The sequence below is a fragment of the Macaca mulatta genome, chromosome 4 (assembly GCF_049350105.2).
Source record: "Macaca mulatta isolate MMU2019108-1 chromosome 4, T2T-MMU8v2.0, whole genome shotgun sequence".
NCBI lineage: Eukaryota > Metazoa > Chordata > Mammalia > Primates > Cercopithecidae > Macaca > Macaca mulatta.
In genome coordinates, this window is record NC_133409.1 from 177,412,731 (window position 1) to 177,435,745 (window position 23,015).

Here is a 23,015-nt window from a genome sequence, read left to right on the forward strand (position 1 = left end):
AAAGCGGGAGCAGGCATCTCACATGGCAGGAGCAGGACCAAGAGGATTGTGGGGAGGGAGAGACTATGCATTTTTAAGCAGCCTGATCTCATGAGAACTCACCCTCATGAGAACAGCACCAAGCGTATGGTGCTAAACCATTCACGAGGAGCTGATCTCCATGATCTAACCACCTCCCAGCAGGCCCCTCCTCCAACACTGGGGCTTACATGTAATCATGAGATTTGGGTAGGGACACAGATCCAAACCATACCACATACTGTGCAGGTCTGGAGCCTCTCGCCTGCAGCCTCTAGCAATAGGCGATGATGCCATGTAGCCTAGGGGTGTAGTATGCTCTACTGTTTAGGTTTGTATGAGTACATTCCACGGTGTTTACACAATGACAAAATCACCTATGACACATTTCTCAGAATGTTTCGCTGTCCATAGGTGACGTGTGACTGTATTTGACAAATATCGCTCAGATTCTGGGCCACAGGGCAGCATCGTGGTTTTGCATTTTATATACCTAGTTTGCTTTCTTTAAGAACATTAATAAACGCCTAATCAGTCACGGGGATGAAGGGACATCTGGAAGTGCAGCCTAAGGCCGAATCAGAAATGGCCTGCTGGCAAATGTCACGGAAGAGGAAATCACTGTCACATTGTGCCTTCCCACTCAGACCCAGTCACTTGGGGAATTGTACCTGTAGGCCCTAAAACCCCAGACAGCGGTTTGGTTCCAGGATTGGCTGTGGGACTTGGGGTATGGCTTCCTCAATTCCCTTAAAAATCCAAGGGAAGAGTCCAAATTAATCACATGGTAAGATGACATTAAAGCTGTTCCTTCCCTTAGGAAAGCAGCTGCCTACCCCCATGCCGCTAGCTGATAATGGCCACTCCTCATCAAATATTTATCCCGGCGCTTGCAGCCCTCCATCAGCCTCTAGCATCATGCCAGGGATGGAAGCTGATTATGAAAACTGGTCATGAATGAGGCAGGCAGACTACAAAGTGCCTGGGATGGAAAGGGGGGGACATCAAAGCCCCATATTCTTCCTTAAAGGTCGCCTTCTGGAAGTGGAGGCTGCCTGCTGGGAAAACTTGAAGGGAGTTTGAGGACCTGTGCCTCCAAGACTCGGGCAGCTCTCGCCCTTTTCCTTCCTCTCCAGTGCAGTGAAAGGCAGCTAAGCCCAAGTCCTGGGGCCAGAGGCCTGACTCCAAGCCATGGGTTTATGAAAAGCAAATAGATATCCTGCCCTGGCTCAAAGATGCAACTCCCTTCACATTCAAGGGGAGCGCTGGCATTTCATTAGTGCCCTCTTTGAAGCCTGCCCTTTGCAAAACTGAAAAAGAAGAGAAGGGAGGAAGGAATGGAAGCTGATTCAAAAAGCTTCCTGTATTGTATCTGGAATCTCTGATGTCCCTCTGTGTGGCTTCACTCATTACACGGGTGGAAGAGCCTGTCAGGCAAGAAATCATGCCTGGTGCTTAATGGAACCCAGGGACCAATTAACCATACTGAGCACCAACGCCAGTGGGCAGAGCACTTCTAAAAGGAATAGGAAAAGACCTTCCCTCTTTCCCCAAATAAAAGACAAATGCTATATCAACAGCTTTTCAGGAGTGATCTTTTATTTTGTGAAAGTCCTAAGACTGATCCATTTATCAAAAGATGATTGATGCCCCAGTTCACAAACCATATCTTTTTCTCTTTCAGCAAATCCTGGAACCCCAAGAGGGCTGCAGCCTGGGTGAAGTGGTGACATCAGAACCTGCCCTCCACGCCCAACCGCTGGACTACAGCCTCCTGCAAGGCCTGGTGGATGTGCCTGACCTCTCTCTGGGACAAAGTCCGTTCCATGTGGCGGTAGGTGATGCGGTAGCAGTGGCTGGTCTTGTGCGTCCTATAGAGAAGAAGAGAACACAGGTGAGTGCGGGATGAACGAGGCTGTGCCTGAAGGAGCAGTGTGGCTTGCCCTGGCCAGATCTCCCCAACTGCAGTGGAGAACTGAGGTTGGGATCCAGGTACCACTTACTGCTAATAATCTGCATCTTTTACAGGGGGAGAAGGTGATAGTCAGGGAAACATTAACTTGACTAAAGGAGGCTGCTGGTTTCCACTGGACTGGATGTATCAAAGTCCCCTGGGAAGGACGCTGACAAATTTGATTTCCTAGGCCACACTCCGGAGATTTGGATTCAGCAGGTGGGAGGTGGGACCTGGGCTTCTAAGCCTGTCCCAGGTTCCCCACGTGATTCTAACAAGCAGACAGGGTCAGGGGTCAACCCAAGTGTGCCTCCTTCATGTCATGGAAGGTAACTGTGTTTGTGAGGCACATCGCAGTATCAGCAAGGCTTGAGGCAAGGCTGAGGGACTCTCTCTCTCAGCACCCCTGTTGGCAGTCCAGGAAGCATACAGGCCATATATGCCATGTATGTGCTGTGTAGACAATTACTTTAGTCTCTCCTTTACGACATAGGTGTTGACTTGGCTTGCATGGGGCAGCTGAGTAATTCTGGAATACGTGGAGAGGACAGCAGTAGGGCCTTCTATTTGCATGGCAGGTGCTAAGACACACTGGTCAGTTGATCTCATGAGAAAGACCCCTGGACCATGAACTAGCAGGCCTGGCCCTGTCCCCAGCCTGCCTCTCACTGGCTGTGTGGCTGGGTGTCTGACATCTCACCATCTCTGAATGCTCACATTTCTCTTCTATACAATAAGGGGACCTGGTCAACTTCAGAGCCACACAAATTCCTCTTTTCCCATCAGCAGCAGCAGCAGCAGCAACAACAACAACAACAACAACAACAACAACAGAGGAAACCTAATCCCTTCTTGGCCTTAGGGGAGGAAACGGAAACAAAGTGAGGGCTCCCAGGCAGATTCCTTTCATGATGCCGTCAACCAGCCCTTAGCCTAGTCAGGGAGACGCCATGTGCTTTCTGGCAGGTGAGACAGGGCTGGGCCTTCAGTAGTACCAGGGTCTTGAACAAATGGGCTTCTGGTGGAGCTGGCACCTGGGCCACTCCCACATAATCACGAGAAACTGGTAGTCCCATTGATGCCACCTGAGTCCAGAGCCTTTGCTTCCAGGGGCCTCCCGACGCTTCATGGATTGCTCTCACTGGGTTCTCTCCTCTTTCCTCTCCCTCTCCCTCATCTGAATGCCAGAGCCCTTGGCTGGGCAGAATATGCCTGGTGCGTGAGAGTCTGCCTTGGTCCTGGTCTCCCTAGTCTGCCCCTTCACCTCCCCTTCCAGTGTCTCCTCCCCTCTCCCCCGCTCTGGCTTGGTCATCTTTGTCATGCTTTTGTCCTTCCACTTTCAGGGAGGATAAGCTGCTACACTGTGCCTCACAGGGTTATGTGCATTTCAGCCAAGTATGCAGCCCCCATTTGGATCAAGCCACAGGAGGAAGTTACCACTGAGGGGCTGCGATAGGCAAGCTGGGCTGGGGGAGGAAGTTTTCTTTAGGGACTTCCTGGGGATTCCCGATAGCACATGGAGGCCTGCCCCATTCCCTCACCCAGTGTCAGCTGCCTGCTTTAGACCAAGGGAGAAATCAAATCCTCTCCCCACCTGGCTCCTTCTTTTTCAGTCCAGCTCAGGCCAATGGCTCCGCTCTGTGGACATTCCTCTGGGGTGGGGACCCTGACTGCTGGGGGAGGCACTGCTGCTCAAAGTGCCCCAAGGACCTCCCACAAAGTAGAGTTGTCTTTTCTCCTCACTCTCTGCTCCTAACAAGAGTACTCCAGGTACCATGCCCACCTAAGCCTTTCAGACACCAAAATGCAGCGTGACATAAAACCTGGCTCTGAGAGGAAAACAGAGGCTCTTCAGGAGTGGGAGCTTATGAAACCACATAGCCAAGACCCTGGCTGCCACCAAGTGCTGACCCATTCCATTCAAACTACAATTGTTCCATTTACAGTTACTTGTTTTTTGACAAGGGCACCAAGACCATTCAAGGGGGGAATGTCTTTTCAACAACTGGTACTGAGACAACGGGATATCTACATGCAAAAGAATGAAGTTGAATCCCTACCTCACACAACACACACAGACTAACTCAAAATATATTATATATCTCAATACAAGAGCTGAAACTATATCATCCTTAGAAGAAAACAGATGAGTAAATCTTCATGACCGCATAGACAAAACCTCCTTAGATGACACCAAAAGCACAGGTGAAAAAATAAAAAAAAAAGATAAGCTTGGAATTCATAAAAATTAGACATTTTCTTAATTCAAGGCATCAAGAAGGTGAAAAAGGAACACACAGAATGGGAGAAGATATTTGCAAGTCCTATACCTGATAAGGGATTTGTATCCAGAACATACAAAGAACTCTTACAACTCAACAATAAAATAGCCAACAACACAGTAAAAAAAGCACAAAAGATTTGAATAGACATTTCTGCAAAGATAAACAAATGGCCAACAAGCACATGAAAAAATGTTCAACTTCAGCCATCAGGGAAATGCAAATCAAAACCGCCATGAGATACCACTTCAGGCCCATTAGGATGCCCATTTTAAAAACAAAAGGAAAATAACAAGTATTGGAGAAGGTATGGAGAAATCAGGGCCTGTTTAGAAATTGACAGGGCTCTGTAAATTATAAAGTGCTAATTGGGTGTGAGGTGAAGGTATCATTGTGGCAACTGTTATCACATTGTATTTTTTCACTGGTTCACTCTGGTTCCTCCCAGCAGAAGAGCTGGTAATACGGCACCTCTAAAAGTTATTGCCAATTGAAGATGGATGGGAAAAAATCTGTTTTCCTATTTCTATGCACTCAGAAAAAGGTCTCTATAAGGATTCTTGGGATTCAAATAGCTTATACAGAGCATTTTGATGAGTTAGGTGTAAATGATTCATAAATACGTGGATTATGAGATAAATTCTCATAATACATAGATATGAGAGAAATACTATTTAGCAGAATGTTTGTATGGTGATTCTGTTGAATTCAATAGAATCAAGTGAAAAGCAACCAGATTTGCCTTTTCCTAACATGAATGATGACAGAGAAGGCTTCCTTTTATTTTCCAGAAACTTCTGTGTGTAGCTTTCAGATGACAGGATATACTCCTGTCTTCCTTTGTCATGTTGGAGAGCTGAGAGAATGGAGCTGGCAAGTGGTCGGGGTGGAGGACCCCAGTCTCTCATTCTTGAAGAGTCTCCCCAGGAAAGCCACAGGCACATGGAGCTGAAGATTCTTGGAGCTCATCAGTGAACAGGTAAGAAAACTGATTCCTCAAGTGAAAGATGTCCTCAGCAATCAACCCCAAGTGTCTGGACTCTACCTCTGCTGGTTCTTTTACATCACCCAATGCAGTCTCTTTTAGACCAAAAGCTTTTCAGTCTTCCATCTGCCGTGACCTACACTGTCTCTCAGTAACAGCGGCAGCAGCACCAGCAAACATTTATGCAACAGTTTTGTATACCAGGTACTGTTCTGAGGCATTCACGTACACCACCTCTTTTAAGTATCACAACCTCATTAAGTAAACAGCATTACTGACCCATTATACCGATGAGGAAACTGAGGCACAAAGAGCATAAGTAACTTACCGATGCTCACAGAGCTAATAAGAAAGTGGCAGGGCTGGATTCAAAGCTAAGCAATCTGGTGGGAATGTACAAGCCACAGTATGGTGGTTCGTCAAAAAGTTAAACACAGAATTACCACATAATCCAGCAATCCTACTCCTAGGAATATATCCTAGAGAATTGACAGCATGTGTTGAAACAAAAACCTGTCCAAGAACGTTCATAGCAGTATTATTGACAACTGCCAAAAGATGAAAATGTCCATTAATATCTGTATGGATTGGCCGGGCACGGTGGCTCACGCCTGTAATCTCAGCACTTTGGGAGGCCGAGACAGGTGGATCACTTGAGGTCAGGAGTTCGAGACCAGCCTGGCCAACATGGTGAAACCCCAACTCTACTAAAAATACAAAAATTAGCCAGGTGTGGTGGAGGGCACCTGGAATTCCAGCTATTTGGGAGGCTGAGGCACGAGAATCGCTTGAATCCTGGACGTGGAGGTTGCAGTGAGCGGAGATCGTTCCACTGCACTCCAGCCTGGGCAACAGAGTGAGACTCAGTCTGAAAAAACAATTTTTTTGGATGGATTAACAAAATGTGGTATATCCACACAATGGAATATTATTTAGCCGTCAAAAGGAATGAAGTACTGATACATGGATGGATACTAGATGGAATGCGGATGAACCTCAAGAACGGAAGTGAAGAAAGCCAGATGCAATACAGCACATATTATACAATTCCATTTATAGAAGATATCCAGAAAAGGGGAATCTATAGAGATAGAAGGCAGACTGATGGTTACCAGGGGTCGTAGGGAGAGACTGCCTCATAGGGATATGGTTTTCCTTTGGGGTGATGACATAGTTTGAAACTAGATAGAGGTAATGGTTGCACAACACTGTTCTTACACTAAACACCACTGAATTGTATGCTTTAAAAAATGGTTAATGTTATGTAAATTTTTCCTCAATTAAAATAATAAAAACTAGGAAATCTGCTTTCAGAGCCCAGCTATTAACTGTCACCCTCTTCCTTTAATCCCAACGTCCTCTAAGAAGTGACAAGGTTTGCAAGTTATGGAGAAGAGTAATTTCTTTTAATTGTGCTGTTAAAAAAAAAGATGGAATGAGCCCATGCTCCTCTCTGGTTCTGCCCTTCCACCAACAACAGAGGGCACAGCTGGAGAGGAAGAATGACTGTGAGTGGGGGGGCTGTGAGTGGGGGGGCTGTGCCTGGGGCACAGATGCTTTAATGTCTTTCCTGCTTAAAGGGGCATTAAGAGGTGGCCTGGGAAGCCAGACAGCTGGCTGGGAAAATGAGAGGGCTGCAAGGGTAAGAAAGGAAGGGTAAGAGCATGGGGCCAGGGTGGGCACCACGAGGTTGCCACTGCCCTCTCCCAACTCACGCAGGTACACTCATCAGGACAAGAAACCTGCCCCGAAAGGAGAGAACAGGCTGCGCTGACTACCTGGAGTTTTAGAGGCAAATAAAAGTTCCCTTTTATGTACTTCACAGCTTCTACTCATAGGCAAAGTAAACGAGATTGCCCACGACTGAGTCTGAGAGGTCAAATTCCATTATAAGGAGTTTGAAGAGAGATTCTAAAAAAATTGTTTTTGGTGCTACAATTTCATTGCATTGGGGTATTGGCTAAAATGAGTTGGTCACTGGATACAGTTTGAATTTTTGAAAGATTTTGGTACAGGAATCTTAGAATGTTTGAACCTCCGGGGCTTTGATTGTCACCAGTTTATTCATAGATTCCTTTAGTTATTCAACAAACAGCATGTTCCAGTCACTGAGCTGGACACAGATAAGCACATGAAGGGGATCCAGTATCTGCCCGCAACCAGCTCACATCCGGGAGTCAGCAGCCTGCTGAGGCCCTGCAGCAACCCAGGCGCCGGCTGAGCAGAGGACCGTCCCCGAGTACGCCCATGACAGCAGGAGGGGCTGGTACTTGCTTGGCAGTGAAGTCAGCCACATCTCACCCCACGTGGAACCTCATGTTCTCCAGAGATTTGCTCTTCAGTACATGATTTTTCCCACCTCCCCGAGAACACTGACATGCACGGTTTGTCTAGTACAGTGCGGCACTACAGGGCGCACCAGAGGGCTTCAGATTATCCTGCCTGCTGGGAGCTTACCTCTTGAGAGGGGCAAACAGAATATAAGACAGCCCACGCTCCCTGCCATTGGCAGGTGATGAACGATGCCATAGTACATGCTGCGCCCAGGGCCCACCTCTTCCACTCTCCCACTGCCGCCCATCAGCTCCCCTTCTGAGAGATTCAGCCTGGCTCTGGAAGCTGGAGACATGACTCAAACTTATCCTGAACCTTACTTTCACTTGGATCCTGGTCCCTGCTCCGGTGTGACTGCCACCTAACTTTACCATCCTGTACAAGAGTAGCTGCTTGTGTGGAAGCCGAGAGCCAGGGCCAGAGGGGCAGCCCCGCGTGGGCCGATGGGAGAGCTGGGTTGGACAGCAGAATGCCACACCACGGAGCGGATGGCGAATTTTGATGCCGCCTCCTACCGGAGCCCTTGGACCAAAGACAAGGATATCCAGGTGCTCAGTATAGTCAAGGCGGGATCAGTGAAGCATTCTCAAAACTATAAATGTTTAAAAGGGGTCCCTCCCCAGCGCTTTTTTTTTTTTCCTGATCAACTTAAGTGATACAACTAACAAGTACCAAAAGTACTGCCAAGAGCGTCACTGCTCTCCAGTTCAAAGTGTGCCAAGAGGAGATTTTCCAAAGAGCTCAGGGCTCTCAAGCCTTACTGGAAAGCTGGCACAAGGGGTCAGAGTGTTAGCGAGGGTTGGAATTCCTCTATCATACAATCCCTTGGTTTACCCTGGCAACCAAACAGGCTCTGAACTCAAAATAAAACCTTTCCAGGGGATCCAGCCAAATCCCAGCTCCTGCAACATCCACAATAGTCTGCTTCTCCATCTGTGACAGAGCAGCGACTTCATGTTCTTGGATGATGCGCTCGCCACCTCCCAGAATAGATCACATACGACCAGCAGTCACTGCAGCTGCCATCTATTCATGCAGGGATTACTCAACAGGAGAGAAGATGCTGTCACGGGGCAGCTTCCATTTTCAGAGTAACAAACACTGGGTTTCCCCGGCTCACTCCTCATCTGTCTCCTGCTTTTCTGATGCAGAAGCTCAGTCTGGAGCTGCCCACGTCAGAGGCACGGTGCATGGCTGTGAGGGTCAATACACGCAACGCTTTAGTGGGTGGGGCTGGACTTGGGCAAGAGGCACAGTATGGCAGGAGGAGGAGGAGGAGGAAGTAAGGACAAGTTCCATGGCCTCTCCTGAAAATACAGAACTGAATGGGCATGGTGGAGTGGAGAACCAGAGTTTGCAGCTAGAGAAACTGGGTTCTAATTCCCGCTCTGCCCTTTGCTATCTGTGCGACTCTGGGCAGTTTACACCACCCTTCTTGCCTCAATAACTCCATCTGCAGGGTGAGCGAACAAAACTTGCTTTCCAGGGTTTGTGAAGGCTGAATGAGGGGGCATGTTAGAGTATTAATACAGAGCCAGCCACCCAGAGTAGGCGCTGAATACCTACGCATCCGCCCCATCTTCCTCCTTTACTCCTGTGGCTTACTGGAGAGTGGAATGAAACTGCGGGGGCGAGGGACTTGTATTTCTTCTGTTTCTTTTACCCTCGTCTGGGTTTGGACTTTGGACTGAGGATGGGAAGAGATTCCTTCCCATGGAGCACGAATGCATTAGTTAGCTTTGGCTGCATCAGTGAAGTGAGGAGTGGAAGTCAGATCGGGCAGGATTTAAATAAGTGGTCTGGAAACTCAGTAAATCATTTTCCCCCTTTACCTTCCCTATGTTTTTTTAAAACAAAAAACAAAAACAAAAACAAAACAAAAGGGAAGAGAGGATGAAATTCTGATCATGAGACTTAGGGTCTGATGACTCTATATGGCTTTCCTAATGAACTGCTCTGGGCTTAATGCAAGAAGAGGACACAGGCCTGGGAGGCAGGAGGCCCGGGTGCCAGCCCAGGCTCCCGTGATGACTGTGTGAGTCTGGGTGAGTCATTTAACCTCTACTGGCCTCATTTTCGCCCCCAATGACAGGGGTGGAATAAACAGGCTCTGAGGCTCCTTCTGGCTCTAGAATCCCAGGAGTCACCTCAGAAGACAGAAGAGATCCTTTTATTTTTATGTATTTATTTATTTGAGACATGGTCTTGCTCTGTCACCCAGGCTGGAGTGCAGTGGCACAGTGACACAATCACGGCTCACTGCAGCCTCGACCTTCTGGGCTTAAGCGATCCTTCCACCTCAGCCTCCTGAATAGCTGGGACCACAGGCATGTACCACCACGCCTGGTTAATTTTTTGTAGAGACAGGGTCTCGCTATGTTGCCCAGGCCAATCTCAAACTCCTAGGCTCAAGCAATATCCAGCATTCCCAGAGCCTGCACAGGAAGAAAGGGCAAGGCTAGGATGGGTCCGTGATACGAGCGATGAGAGCCAGTGGGAAGCATGCTGGCCTAATGAGGGCAGAGTGCAGCCTGGCAGGGCCCACTGAGAAAGCCGTCGTGCAGACCACGGGGCTCCAGCAGTAACAATGCTCTGGACACTTCTCAGCCCCTCCATCTATTCCCTTTGTTATTTCGCAAATACCATCCACGCACTCCCCAGAGGAGGTTCTCCTCCTCGTTCTCAGAAGGGTCTGTCCTGGGCCTGACGCTCCTGTGGGGCCGTTCTGAGTGGTGCCTCCCCCAGCTCCCAGCCAGCAAACACCAATGTTGCCGCTCCCTGCTGCTGCTGCTGCTGCTGTGCCTGTGATTTCCTCCCCGAGGGATTTCTGTTCCTCGGAGTCAGTCACAAGAAACCAGTCCAGATGGTTCCTCTGACAGTTATTGCCTTGGGAAAGACAACTCCAATCCAGGCCTTGATGGAGGCAGGGCCAGAGGCAGAGAGAGAGAGAGAGAGAGAGAGAGAGAGAGAGAGAGAGAAAGAGAGAAAGAGAGAAAGAGAGAGAGGGCCTCCCCCGCCAGGCCCAGCTCCTAGCCAGCACACGTCGGCAACGTAAGAGTTCCTTAGAGACACGCGTTTTGCAGGCAAGAAATGCTTTTTAACATCAAATACTCGCCAAGTCCTCAGGGATGTTTCAAAACACCCCCAGGTTTTTATTCCCATCACTCCCTGTGACTTCTCCTGGTACTTCCCAGTGAGTGTCTTCTGCCAAGCGCCTCCTGGGGGATGTGGCCGAGCTCCTTGGTCCTTGCGCGCATGTGTATATGAAAATAACTGCTCTGGGGAAATCTAACGGAATCTCTCATGGAGAGGCTTGGGATGCAGACGTGCCTAGCTCTGCCGCTTCTCAGTTACAGAGTCCTGGGCTGGTTCTTAATTTCTAGTCCAGGTTCTCCTTCTAGAATATAGATCATGAACTGACAAGAGCTTTTGAAGGAACTGAATGAAAAAAATGTATAGGTAAAGTGTTAAGTGTTGTTCAGGTTAACAGTTAACAATTGGTATTATCATTCAGGTAGCTGAAGGCTAAAGCGCCCTCTACTTTGGCCCACACAGAAAGACCTGAATGACCTTAGACAAATCATCTGAGCTTCAACCTCCTCGTCTGTATAGATGGATCACTGATATGACACAGGCTACGACACAGATGAACCATGAACACATGATGTCCAGTGATTATTACCAGAAATGCAAGGTGGGAACCCACATTATATTGAAAAGCAAAACAAAACAGGCAACAGCTCACTGGTGTGCACACGGCAGGGGGCTGCAATGAGTCTCACGTGACTGGCTTCTGCCCTCCCCGATGGAGCATCTTCATGATTTCATTAGCTTAGCAACGAAGATATCTTGCCTTGTATACAAATGACTTTTATTTTTTATTTTTTTAGATCCTCCACTCATAATGCTATGGCAGAGTCGGGCCATATTTAACACATTCTTTTCAACTATTCCATTATCTTCGAAACCATCTTTTTACATTTCTAACAAGAAAAAATGTCTCATTTTACGCAGATTTCCAAAGCCCTGTGCTTTTCGTTTGTGTGGAAAATTTGGAAGAGATTTTATTTTTCTCTCTGGCTTAGTCTGCAGAGCCAAAGTCAACAGAGCTAACTTTAACCGTGTACTGTTACAAGGCAGCCTCCCAATCGTGTCGACACTTTGGCGGCTGAGTCAGGTTACAGAAGATAAGACCTATGTCAGGTGAAATGCTAAGTTTCCAGCTCAAGCAACTGATCAGCACTGATTTGTTCTGTGCTGAGGTGGACACTGCAGGAGACACAAACAGGTAAACGAACTGCTTGATCGATCGATAAATATTCATGAAGTGGCTGTTCTGTGCATGACACAGTGGTAGTGTGAGGGGAACATGTATCTCAAAGTTACAGAAAGAAGGATTAGGCTATATTACAATCCACTTGGGGTCCATAAGACATTCGTACCTGAAAAGACAGTCAACAGGATGAAGCTATCAATACTAAATGTTAAATAAATGGCATGGACCATAGACAACTTGGAGGTCAGCAAAGACTGGCAGAGGAGATGAGATTAGGTTTAGATGTTAAAGCACAAGTAGAATTTTAACAGGTGGAGAGAGAGTGCAGTCCAGTTGGCAAAACGTCACCAGAGGTACTGGTGGCAAGGGGCATTCATTGTATTACTTTGCCTTCCATTTCAACAAAGATTTGCTGAGTATATGTTCCAGGTACAAATGGCCCAATGGGGACCTCTTCAGAGGGTGCATGACCTACTGAAAGAGGACAGGCTGTGTACAATCACCGTAGGAAGCTGGCTTTGGCCATGGCAAGTCCACAAAGTGGTTCACCCTGCCCAGGAGCGATCAGAGCAGTTTCACAGACTGGCGCCAAGTGACCTGGTGATGAAAGGATGGGACATGACTTTGGCACGTGGTTAAGTGGTACAGAGGAAAAGCCCTTTCTGCAGAGGGCACAGAGAGAACTGTGAGCCTGCACAGACCAGTCCAAGGAGCAGCAAATAGTTGAGAGCAGCTGGTCTGCGTTTTCAGAGGGTGGAGTGCAGAAATCGGGTGGGATGCTGCAGGGAGGGGTGGGGTCACAGAAGAGGGCCTTATATTTCTGTTTGACAAGGCGCAGCCAAAAATCCATCATTAAGCAAGCAACAGGCACAACTGGGCCCAGGATCAGGTCCTGAAAAGCCCCCTCTGAGAGGCTGGGATGACCTTGCTCTGAGTGGCTTCACTGCATACAGAGGCTAGCCTCCTGTTCACCTCAGGTCTCATTCTGGCAAATAAGAGAGAAACACTGAGATGTTAAAGGAATGGCACGGACCATAAACAAGTTGGAGGTCAGAAAGGACAGGCAGAGGACATGAGATTGTCGTGTCACCCATATGGTATTAAGAGCCACCTATCCAAGGAGTTCACTGCAGCATCACCCTCAACCCCCATTATTCATGAGTAGAATTACCTATGACTGTGTTATGTTGTAAAACTTTTATTTCTTCAGTGACTAATGGAAGAAATAGGTTAATTACTTTAAGACTCAGTGTCAGTTAATTATGAAGGAATTACACATCGGTAAAGAGAAATTTGTATACGTTTCCAATGACACTGTTATTCTGCAAATACCTTTGAGGGGAACTCTGGGTCTAATTAATTGCATCATCTCTTGACAAACAGTGAGAGATTGAAGGGAAGAGGGGCAAAACAGGGATTTGGCTGGCAGGATGCACCTCCTCCATCTATAATATTCTAGGCTGGAATATAGCAGTGATATCCTGATTAAAGATTCATCATACAAGTAATGTTCATGAAATCACAGACTCAAAGGTAAGGCACCAGCAGGGTCTTCTGGTCCATGCTTGAGCTCTTTCTGGCAGGCCTTATGTTGGATCCCTCGTGGGGCAGCCCATTCTATGCTCTGACAGTGCGGGCTCCCCGTATACTGAGCTGATGAGTGTGTCCTGTGTCTCTCCTCACATTCTTTCAAGGAGAGAGAAATCCTTGCTCTGCAGAGCATAAAGGCAGCAAGACAAGCAGCAAACAGGCTGAGGAGGTCAGACACTGGATTCTCAGCTTAGAGCTCCTCTTCGTAAGAGAAGAGGGTTGGTGCGAGTCCCTTCATGGCTCTAAGCCTAGGCATCCTGTTTTACAGTGGGGATTCCAGCTGCCTCAAGGTGTGATCGAGAGTGCATAAGTTTTTAAGGCACTTTATAATTATAAATGACTAAATTTATCACCATAAAAGGGAGACTTCATTTTTGCAAATGGCCCAGCAACATTTAGAGCCAAAATTGGTGAGAGAAAGTAATCTAATTGATTAATATTCTATGTATGTTAAAAGAAGGCATAACCATAAAGTAACAAGATATGGTTCCTGATGTGGCTTATTATTGGGCCTATAAAAATTCTTTAAAAAAAAAGAACTGGCTGCATTACAGGCCTTCGCCATAGGCCACATGGAGGGTGCAGTGCTTGTCTGAATTCAGAAGTTGCTAGAATGTTTGTGCTTACTATTTCATAGCTGTATCACAGTTATGCTACATGTCTTGTGGATTCATTTTTACCTTCTAGGGAGAAACGTGACTATCCCATACCACCTCTTCACCTGAAGAGCTAACATGACAAACTGATGGAAACTCATCCTAGGTTCTATATGAAAACAAATTTTATGAAAACAAATTTTAAATTCCAAATATGCATAAAACTAAAGAAAGCTCTGGGTCTTGCCATCACACAGTATTTGTAAAATTGAAGACATTTTGTTAATAGTAACCACAGCAACAATAGGGACAATGAACAATTATAAAGTTATGCAGCTTCTAGAGCCCTTGTACCCATGTGATCTCACTGGCTGTGATTGGAACAGCCATCCTGAGAGGCGGGCACTGTCACCTCCTATTGCAGAGGTGCACCCAAATAATAGGTGACAGAGGTGGGATTCCAATTTAGGCATGCAGCCGCCTCCAAAGCTATGCTCTTAATCCTGGCTAGAAAACATCGTCTGATGTTTGTGGCCAACGTCTCAGCTATATCCCACCTCAAAGCACTAGCAGGTTTCATAAGGCTGATCCCTTGATGAAACTTGAGGGAATAGCCTTAAAATAAACTTCCACAAAAAAGTAATTTTGCTTGGGGCAAGCGGGTTGGGTTGGGTTCAGGTGCACAGTTTTTTTGGAGGTCTGGCTATCTTTGCTACTTGGATAAATCTATGGACTCTCCAGGTCTCAATAAAACAGAAATGATGCTATTTGCTCCTAACTACTCCCTCAGTTAGGAAAAATTGAAGCCATGAGAGTGAAGCATTGTCAGCAACTTGGAACAAGTAAGTACTAATAAAGTAAAAGTCAGAGTCAATAAACTCTTTCAAAATCATATTGAGTTGCAGTTGTCCATTTCCAAACTTTGTGAAAAGAAGTGTTCTATTCTTGGTATTGTCTTACTTCAAAAAAAAAAAAAAAAAAAAAAAAAAAAAAAAAAAAAAAAAAGATGTCAGGCTTACATTTCTAGTGCACTGGAGAGAAACATAATCAACTTTTTCAACTTGAAGTGTGTCTATTATGAATGCTTAGGGAGAATTTAATAAGACTGCCCATGGGTTAATTTCAAAGGCAAAATGTCAAGAGACTTCAATTATGGGCTTGGGGGGATTGTGAAACACTGTCATGCCTTGAAGAAGCTATTGATGTGGACAAACATTTTTAGGCCCCGTTGCTTCATGTTGAATTTTTTACTAGGCAAATAAATGAGCACAGGTTGGGCAGAGTGCGTTTTGGACAGATTGCTAAAACACATGATCAAAGAGTATGTCTGTCTCTTTCTCTACCACAACTTTTCCTATGTATGACAGTTAGTTTATAATAAGATAGTATGACTTAGAAGGTTCTAGAGTGATGCAGAATAAGATAAAATAAAGATTCTACTGCTACATATACCTAGATGTGCTGAATAACATTAATATGATTTTTTTTGACTCTGTGTCCCCACTTAAATCTCATGTTGAATTGTAAAGCCCCAGTGTTGGGGGAGGGATCTGATGGGAGGTGACTGGATCATGGGAACAAATTTCTCCCTTGCTGATCTTGTGATGGTGAGTTCTCATGAGATTTGGTTGTTTGAAAGTGTGTAGTGCTTCCCCCCTTGCTCTCTCTCTCTCTCATGCTCTGCCATGGTAAGGCATGTTTGCTTCCCCTTCCACCATGATTGTAAGTTTCCTGAGGCCTCCTGGCCATGCTTCCTGTACAGCCCGCAGAACTGTGGGTCAATTAAACCTCTTTTCTTCATAAATTACCCAGTCTCGGGTGGTTCTTTATAGCAGTGTGAGAATGAACTAATACCATATGTAAGAGCAGTGACTTTCTAAAAAAAGTAGGTAGCTGAGGAGATAATAAGAAAGCAAGGGAAAAAAATCTCCAGATGCAAAAAGCAAATAACACAAACCACAGCGGTAAGTGCCCAATGCTGCAGCTACCTGGAGCAAAGACAGTATCCATTATTGTAACCTAGAGCTTAGATTTTAACCTTCACCTGAGAATGAAGGCTTTGGCCCACACGAACCAAGAAGTGGGAACTGAGATTCCTGCCCGGTGTGGGTATCCTAAAGGGTTGCCACCCTTGATGTAACAGCAGACTAGGGAAAACAAAACAAAACAAAACATATCCTTGGCACAGATTGGCAAAAAGGAATCTTGTCTCTATCTGGATGTGAAGAACATGGAGAAGAAGCTTACCCTGAAAGTTAAAATTCTGGGTCTGTGTCTTATGTGGATTTAGAGTTCAAAGTGTACAATACCTCAGATCCTAAAGCTGAGAAATTAACAAAACACTGGTCTTGGGAAGGTGCTAACCCTTGAAGAGTTGGCAGAAGAAAATGCAGAAACAGCACTGAGGAAAAGGCTGGCCACAGGGGATTGTCTCAGGATACGCTCCAATGAACATAACCTCAAGGCCCCAAATTACAGAACACATGAAGAAATAACCCATTATGTGCTAAACATAAAAGACAGAAGGATCAGTGTCCCAACGATTTCGGATATAAGAACAATCTAAAAAGTATTTAAATGATTGAAAATGAATTTAAACATTTAAGAATGTTTAAAATGCTTAAAGACATGAAAGAACCACATGAAAGAGCATAATGAAGAAAGAATAGCAGGGACATGGATGAAGCTGGAAAGTATCATTCTCAGCAAACTAACACAAGAACAGAAAACTAAACACTGCATGTTCTCACTCATAAATGGGAGATGAACAATGAGAACACATGGACACAGGGAGGGGAACATCACACACCAGGGCCTGTTGGGGCCTGGGGGGCTAGGGGAAGGATAGCATTAGGAGAAATACCTAATGTAGATGACAGGTTGATGGGTGCAGCAAACCACCATGGCACATGTATACCTACGTAACAAAACTGCACATTCTGTACATGTACCCCAGAACTTAAAGTATAATAAAAAAAAAGACTTACATAAAAATGTATGGAAATGAAAATATAATTTAAAAATGTGTCGCAGAGTTAAATGACAGATTAGACACAGCTGAATGGAGAATGAGTAAATTGGAAGACAACTCTGAGGAACTGTTTGGAATACAGTAGAGAGAAGGACAGAAATGGAAAACATAAAACAGGTTAAGAAACACGTAGGATACAATATGAGTATTAGAAAAATGTAGAGAGAACAAAGAGGCAATATCTAAAGAGACAATGACTGAGAGGTTTCCAGAATTAATGAACTCTTCAGACTCAGGAAACACAATAAGTCCTGAATGGGGTTAAATTTTAAAAATCAGTATTAGTCACATTGTAATGAAACTGCAGAATACCCAAGATGAAGACATGACCTTGGAAATAACTAGAGAAGAAAAACAGGACTTACAAAGCAACAACAAAGAAATAGCTTTGTCAGTAGCTACAAAGAGTTTAGGAGCAAATGGAATAATACCAAGAAAGTGTCAACCTATATCAATTATACCCAGCTAAGCTGTGATTTTAGAATAATGGCAAAATAAAAACATTTTCAGATGAAGTGAGACACAATGAAAAGGTCTGCAACTCACATACCTTTGAAGAAAGACCTAAGAAGGGTATATTTCAGGAAAAAGAATAATGAACTCAAAAAGGAAGTGGATGTGAGAAGCTAGCAACAATAACATGACGGTTCAGATCACAACCTATGGAAACTAAGTTTACTCTCCGGTAAGACTGTTTTAAAGCTGTGGTTTCAGATGTCCCAGTGTTCCAGAGAAACTCTCAGATGGTTTTTGCAGAATTGCCCTAAGTTGGAGTAAATAGCTCAGGAGAGCTGATTTCCTGTCCTGGCCATTACAATGAGTCTCTCAGACCTCCCAGAGAACCGACTACACCCTGGAACACACTGTGAAGCAAAACAGCAGAAGGGCTGAGAGCGCAGGCTCTGAAGGCACACGGACCCACTCTCAGTGCATACTAGGTGATTCCACTGTGGCAAGTTACTGAATCCCTCTAATCCTCAGTTTCAACGTCTTTAAGTCAGATAGACACGTGTATGAGATCCTAACACAGTGCCTTGAACAAAATAAATACTCAATGAAAGATAGCAGTTACTATAATAATTATCAGTATTACAAGCTTTGTTAATTAATTTGTTTAATGAGAAACACACATATGTATTTAGATTAATAAAAAGTTATGTGTCCCTGGCATTACTTAAAAAGAAAAAAGTAAGAGCATTGATGTTAACTAAAATTTTGGTGCCGTGTGTTAGACACTATACAGGCAATCTCATACTATTCCTGGCCTGTGAGCCCCACCAGCTGCCTATGACATGTAGGCAGGTCCTCTGTCAGCACCACCATGGTGCTGGACTGCCACTTTTCATTAAAACTATGAGAAGTTTCAATGGCTGGTGAGTCTCTCTCTGAAAGGCTATGCTGACCATATTTGATCTGGAAGATATATCCTGGTTGGTTTTGTCTTTTAAAAATCACTCTCTGCAGCAATCTCTCGTCATAGGAAAAATCAAAACAGAGCGGACAAAGGCATGAAATGTCTATGCATGTTACATGGGGAGGTGATGGGTGGCGAGAGAGGCTGGGTTACTGACAGCTCCGTGCCACAGCTGATCATTTCTGCGATTCATTAAAAGACACTCATTCACCTTAGCCTCCAGGTACAGAAACTGGTCTATTGCGATGACAAAAGCAGCAACTCACAGATGCAGGCAAGTGTCCAAGGAGAAAGCTGCAGAGAGATCTAATATCTTGTTGGCAGGCGTGGAGCAGAGCTCTATAGCTGGAACAGAGGTTTAAACATAAATTCTGAGTCCTAGAGAAAAATGTCCAAGAGGGCACCCTTTTTCTTTATTACCTACCAAATAAATTGATGTCCAAAGTAGAGTCCCCTCTGGCCACCATCTTTCTTCAAAGTTTGCAGTAGTAACTTTGATTCATAATGTTTTCACACAACACATATTCTCACTCTCTCTCCTCTCTCACCCTCTCTCCGCTTCATTGTCCTCAAATCAAGAATGAAGGGACTTTCAGGTGCCTAAAACAAGAGTTTCTACTTGTTTTGGGCAATTTCTTATGGCTATCTCATACACTTCTCAAACTCTCTTACAGAGCATGACGCTTACGGGAACAACCAGGAAACTGAGAGCTGGGAGGGTCATGACCTGCCGCTTCACCCTGCTGAATGGGGCAGAGTCAGCAGGGTCCTCTCCGGACACCACACTGTCCCTTCCTAAGACATATCTGGGAGAGAGACCTGGGGGGATTTTGGGGAGAGCAAGGTGTGGGGTGTCAGGAGGTTTGGGTTCCTGTGATGTGGGCCTTCTTACCCACCTGTGTAATCCTGAGCAACTGCCTTCCACCCCTGGGCCCCAGCCCCTTCATCAGGACCAGGTGACCACGAAGCTCTCTCTCTGGCTCCTCAGCTCTAAAAGTCTCCAGGAGCTTCCTAGTGCTTCTGTGTCAATCTCTGGTGAGGACAGACAGAAATCTGGGATCCAGGGGAAAGCATGTTTCTAACTCATCGCAGAACCCGTGTGTTCCGTTCCACTCTGGCAGTGATCCTTGCTGTTAGCATACAAGTGGATCAGGGGCTGGGAGACCTCGCTGTTTGTGGCGTTTGAAGCGAGACTTTGCTATAGCCATTCTGAGTAAGTAGCTACAAAGCTGCTAATTGGATTCGGCAAGTTGCTGAGTCACTGTCGTGTAAGATCAAGTTGCTCTGTGCTGATGAGGAGGCACATCCTGTCGGCAGCTAAGAACATCTTCTTTGTGATTAAAAAGAACAGGAGTGTGCAAAGACACGCTGTGGATTAGTTTTCACAATTCACCATGAGTAATTAAAATCTACCAGACCGCAATTAGACAACATCCACCAGAACCTTATTTGCCATTAGTCTTTTAATTAAATATGTCCCGTGATTTAGCTCTAATTCTGCACAGATTTCTGATGGGGGCGGGGGAGACACAGAGCGCTGGGTGCCCTGATGTATTGGTTATGACATCTTCTGGAAGAGGAGGGTAGGGAGGAAGCTTGAGTGTTTCGTATCAATCACTTACTTTCCCTTCTTGGGATCTTTGCACAAGAGATATGAAGTGAGCCTGGCCCCTCACTAAACCACCACCGGGCACATGATGCAGCCCAGGACCCCCCATGAAGAAGGGCCAGGGCAGAGCTGGTTGAGGACTTTGATTTTTTAATCTTCCAGCACTGACAAGGTGAGAAGTGGGAGAAATGTGTCATTATGCCATTAAAAAGAAATGTTTACCAGGGCACTCAAGCACAAACTGAGGTGGAAAAATCATTTTTAAATGGAAGAAACTGAGAGTCCTTTTTTTGTGATCTCACTGGCTTATCACGAAGGAGGAATGGCAGTGCTGGGCATGTCCAGGGTCACTGTGTGGAATCAAAGCCAAGGAACAAGGGCATGGGGAGGACCTGTCTTCCTGTGCACAGCCCAGGGCGGGGGGTGGTCCAGGCCAGCACAGGCTTCCACTAGGCCCACCCCTGGCACTAGTGGGCAGAAAAGCATTTACTCATATGCCTCCTTTGGAGTTGGGCATGGAGAGGGAGGAGATATTCTACTCTAGAAGCTTGGAAAGGATCCATGATTGCAATTAGATTTACAGACTCTTTTTTAAAGAATTCCTCACTAGAATGAATGCGGGTGAGGACAGAGTTAAAGGCAGTTCACATAATGGCTCATTCTTAAGCTTGCTTTTTGCCCAGTAGGAAAATGGTGTCTACTGCTTGCTGAGAATTGATGCAATTGTATTATTTCAACAACTATCAGGTGCCCAGGATAACAACACCTAAACCCAAGGCTAGAAGATGCCATTTGCCCGATAAACTAAAAGGAGATGGAAAGCCCAGACTTAGCCTGAGTCCATTCATTGGCTACTCTTGGCTTTCCTTCTACGACTGACAAACTGCGGAGGTTCAACTTACATGATTTCCTAATATAATTAAAATCACTCGAGGGAGAGTCCTTACAGAGAGTTATGTTCCAAAGTATCATCTACAAGACTGAGTTTGGGCCTAGAATGCATTCTACAACTCAGAAAAAACATTGAACAGTATATGGTGTTAGGATTGTGGCCCAGCCCCCCAAAACCCACCTAACTTATTATATTTATGAAGTTCACCTTAGCATGGGAAAATGAAGCATCAAGTTCTAGTTTGAGTCAGTTGGGTGTCTAGCAAAACAATATCCAAAATGATGGTGATGAAAGACTTAGAAATCCTAAAAGAATGGGTTGAGCATGAGAGATGATCAGAGATGAGTGAGGGAGTTGAAAGAGAGCCTGTTAATAGTCATCTTTTAAAATATTCTAGCCTTTCTTTCCAGGCAGAAATAAGAAGCCACCGAGAAATGCTTTCAAAGTCCGGCCACCAAAATCACAACTCCCCCACCTCCTGCATTCATACCAATCCTGTTCTTTCTCTTCTGTCCCCTCCTGAGTCTAACCCCACCATGGCGAGCTGCATTCCACTGCCTTCGACTTCTCAGGGGCCTTGCCTACCAATGATCCCTTCTTCCTCCTTTACCTGCAACCCCTCTTTCGCCTGGAACCCTTCTCTTCCCTCCCACCAGCACTTAGAGAAGCTGAACTCTAGCCCATGTGAAAGAGACTCACTCCTGCCTGGGCCTCCTCTCCGGTCATCTTGTTTATCTCTTGCCTCTCCTTCTCAACCAAGCTTCCTGAAAATATCTCCATTGTCCAGCCCACTGCCATCTTGTCTGATCAAGGGTACAAGTAGGAATTGAAGGCCAGTTTGTGCATCAGGTGCAGGGCTGGGTCTGCGTCCCAGGAAAGAAGGGTGCCCGGTCATCACTCCTGCGAGGGCATGTTCTTCCCCTTCCTCTATATCCCGCCCCACCCTGACCTTCCATTTCATCAATTCCCGCTCATTCCTCAGGTTTCTGCTTGGAAGGTCCTCCCTGCTTGGAAGGTCCTCCCTGGAAAAGATTTCCCTGCCCCACTCTTCTAGGAATTCCCCTGGCATTGCCGTGCTGTCGTATCATGATGATCTGACACTTGGCTTTTCCCCCAGCCCAGACCCACTAACTCTGAGAGGGCAGGGATTCTGCCTTTCTTCACTTTCACTTGCATCCCCAGCACCTGGCATGATGCTTGGCCCCCAGGAGGGCTCCACAGATACCTGGTGAATGGCAAATGAACATACTTCCTTCCTAGGTGAATGCCTGTATCTCCCCACAGGCCCAATATCCTCAGCCTCCCAAGGGCCGCTCCGCTGGGCCAGCTGCAGCACCTTCACGGCGGCAGTGAGTGGAGGCAACACACAGAGGTGGACCTGGAGTGCTTCGTTTTCTCTCATTAGCAACATGCATGCCTTCCCTAGTGACAAGCCTTCCTCCCCAGGGGACGTCGGGCTGGTAGCCTGCCAACGACTACACCTAGGTTATGGCTTTGGTATGGGGAGGATAAAACTCGTTACGGTCTTTTTACTTCATCCACTGTCAACATGCCAGGAGGAAGAAGTTTTCGGGTAAAACTGAACCTTGAAGAGCAAACACTTTTCACTGGGGCCTTCAGTGCAGAAGGCACGGGCCAGGCTCTGAGGCCTGAGCACAGCACAGTTGATGTTCTTGAGGACCAGCAGCTGTATCTGCCCCACCTGGGTCAGTGCCAGTCCCAGGGAGGAGCCGGCAGCAGGAGGTGACAAAGCAGCCCCCGGCTGGCCTCCATTGCCACTGGCACCTTCCATCCAGGCCGCCGGCAGGGTCTCTGTTTCTGGTCCTCCCCACCCTGACTGCAGCCTTCCTCCAATCCCCACCACGGCTGGTGAGACCTTTGAAAAACATCAATCCGATCATGTCACACCCTGCTTCAAATGCTTAGCCAGCCTGTCTGGCCCCAGCCACTTCCTCACTCTGTTGTCCTGCCGCACTCCTGCAGCTGGAGCCCCACAGCCGTTCGGCGTGTTCCTGGAGGCATTCTCACAGGCTA

At 46.2% G+C, this 23,015-nt stretch overlaps 1 protein-coding gene across 8 annotated transcripts in view; it reads right to left on the reverse strand.

Annotated features, from left to right (window-relative positions):
- Window positions 1-1,597: 1,597 nt before the first annotated feature.
- FARS2 (phenylalanyl-tRNA synthetase 2, mitochondrial) overlaps window positions 1,598-23,015 on the reverse strand; it is a 517,158-nt gene continuing 495,740 nt past the window's right edge. For all 8 annotated transcript variants that reach the window (XM_015135505.3, XM_078000978.1, XM_015135504.3 and 5 more), the window contains one exon: window positions 1,598-1,889. In XM_015135505.3, the coding sequence (XP_014990991.2) occupies window positions 1,751-1,889 (139 nt within the window). In that variant the 3' untranslated portion in view covers window positions 1,598-1,750. The remainder of the gene's footprint in view (window positions 1,890-23,015) is intronic.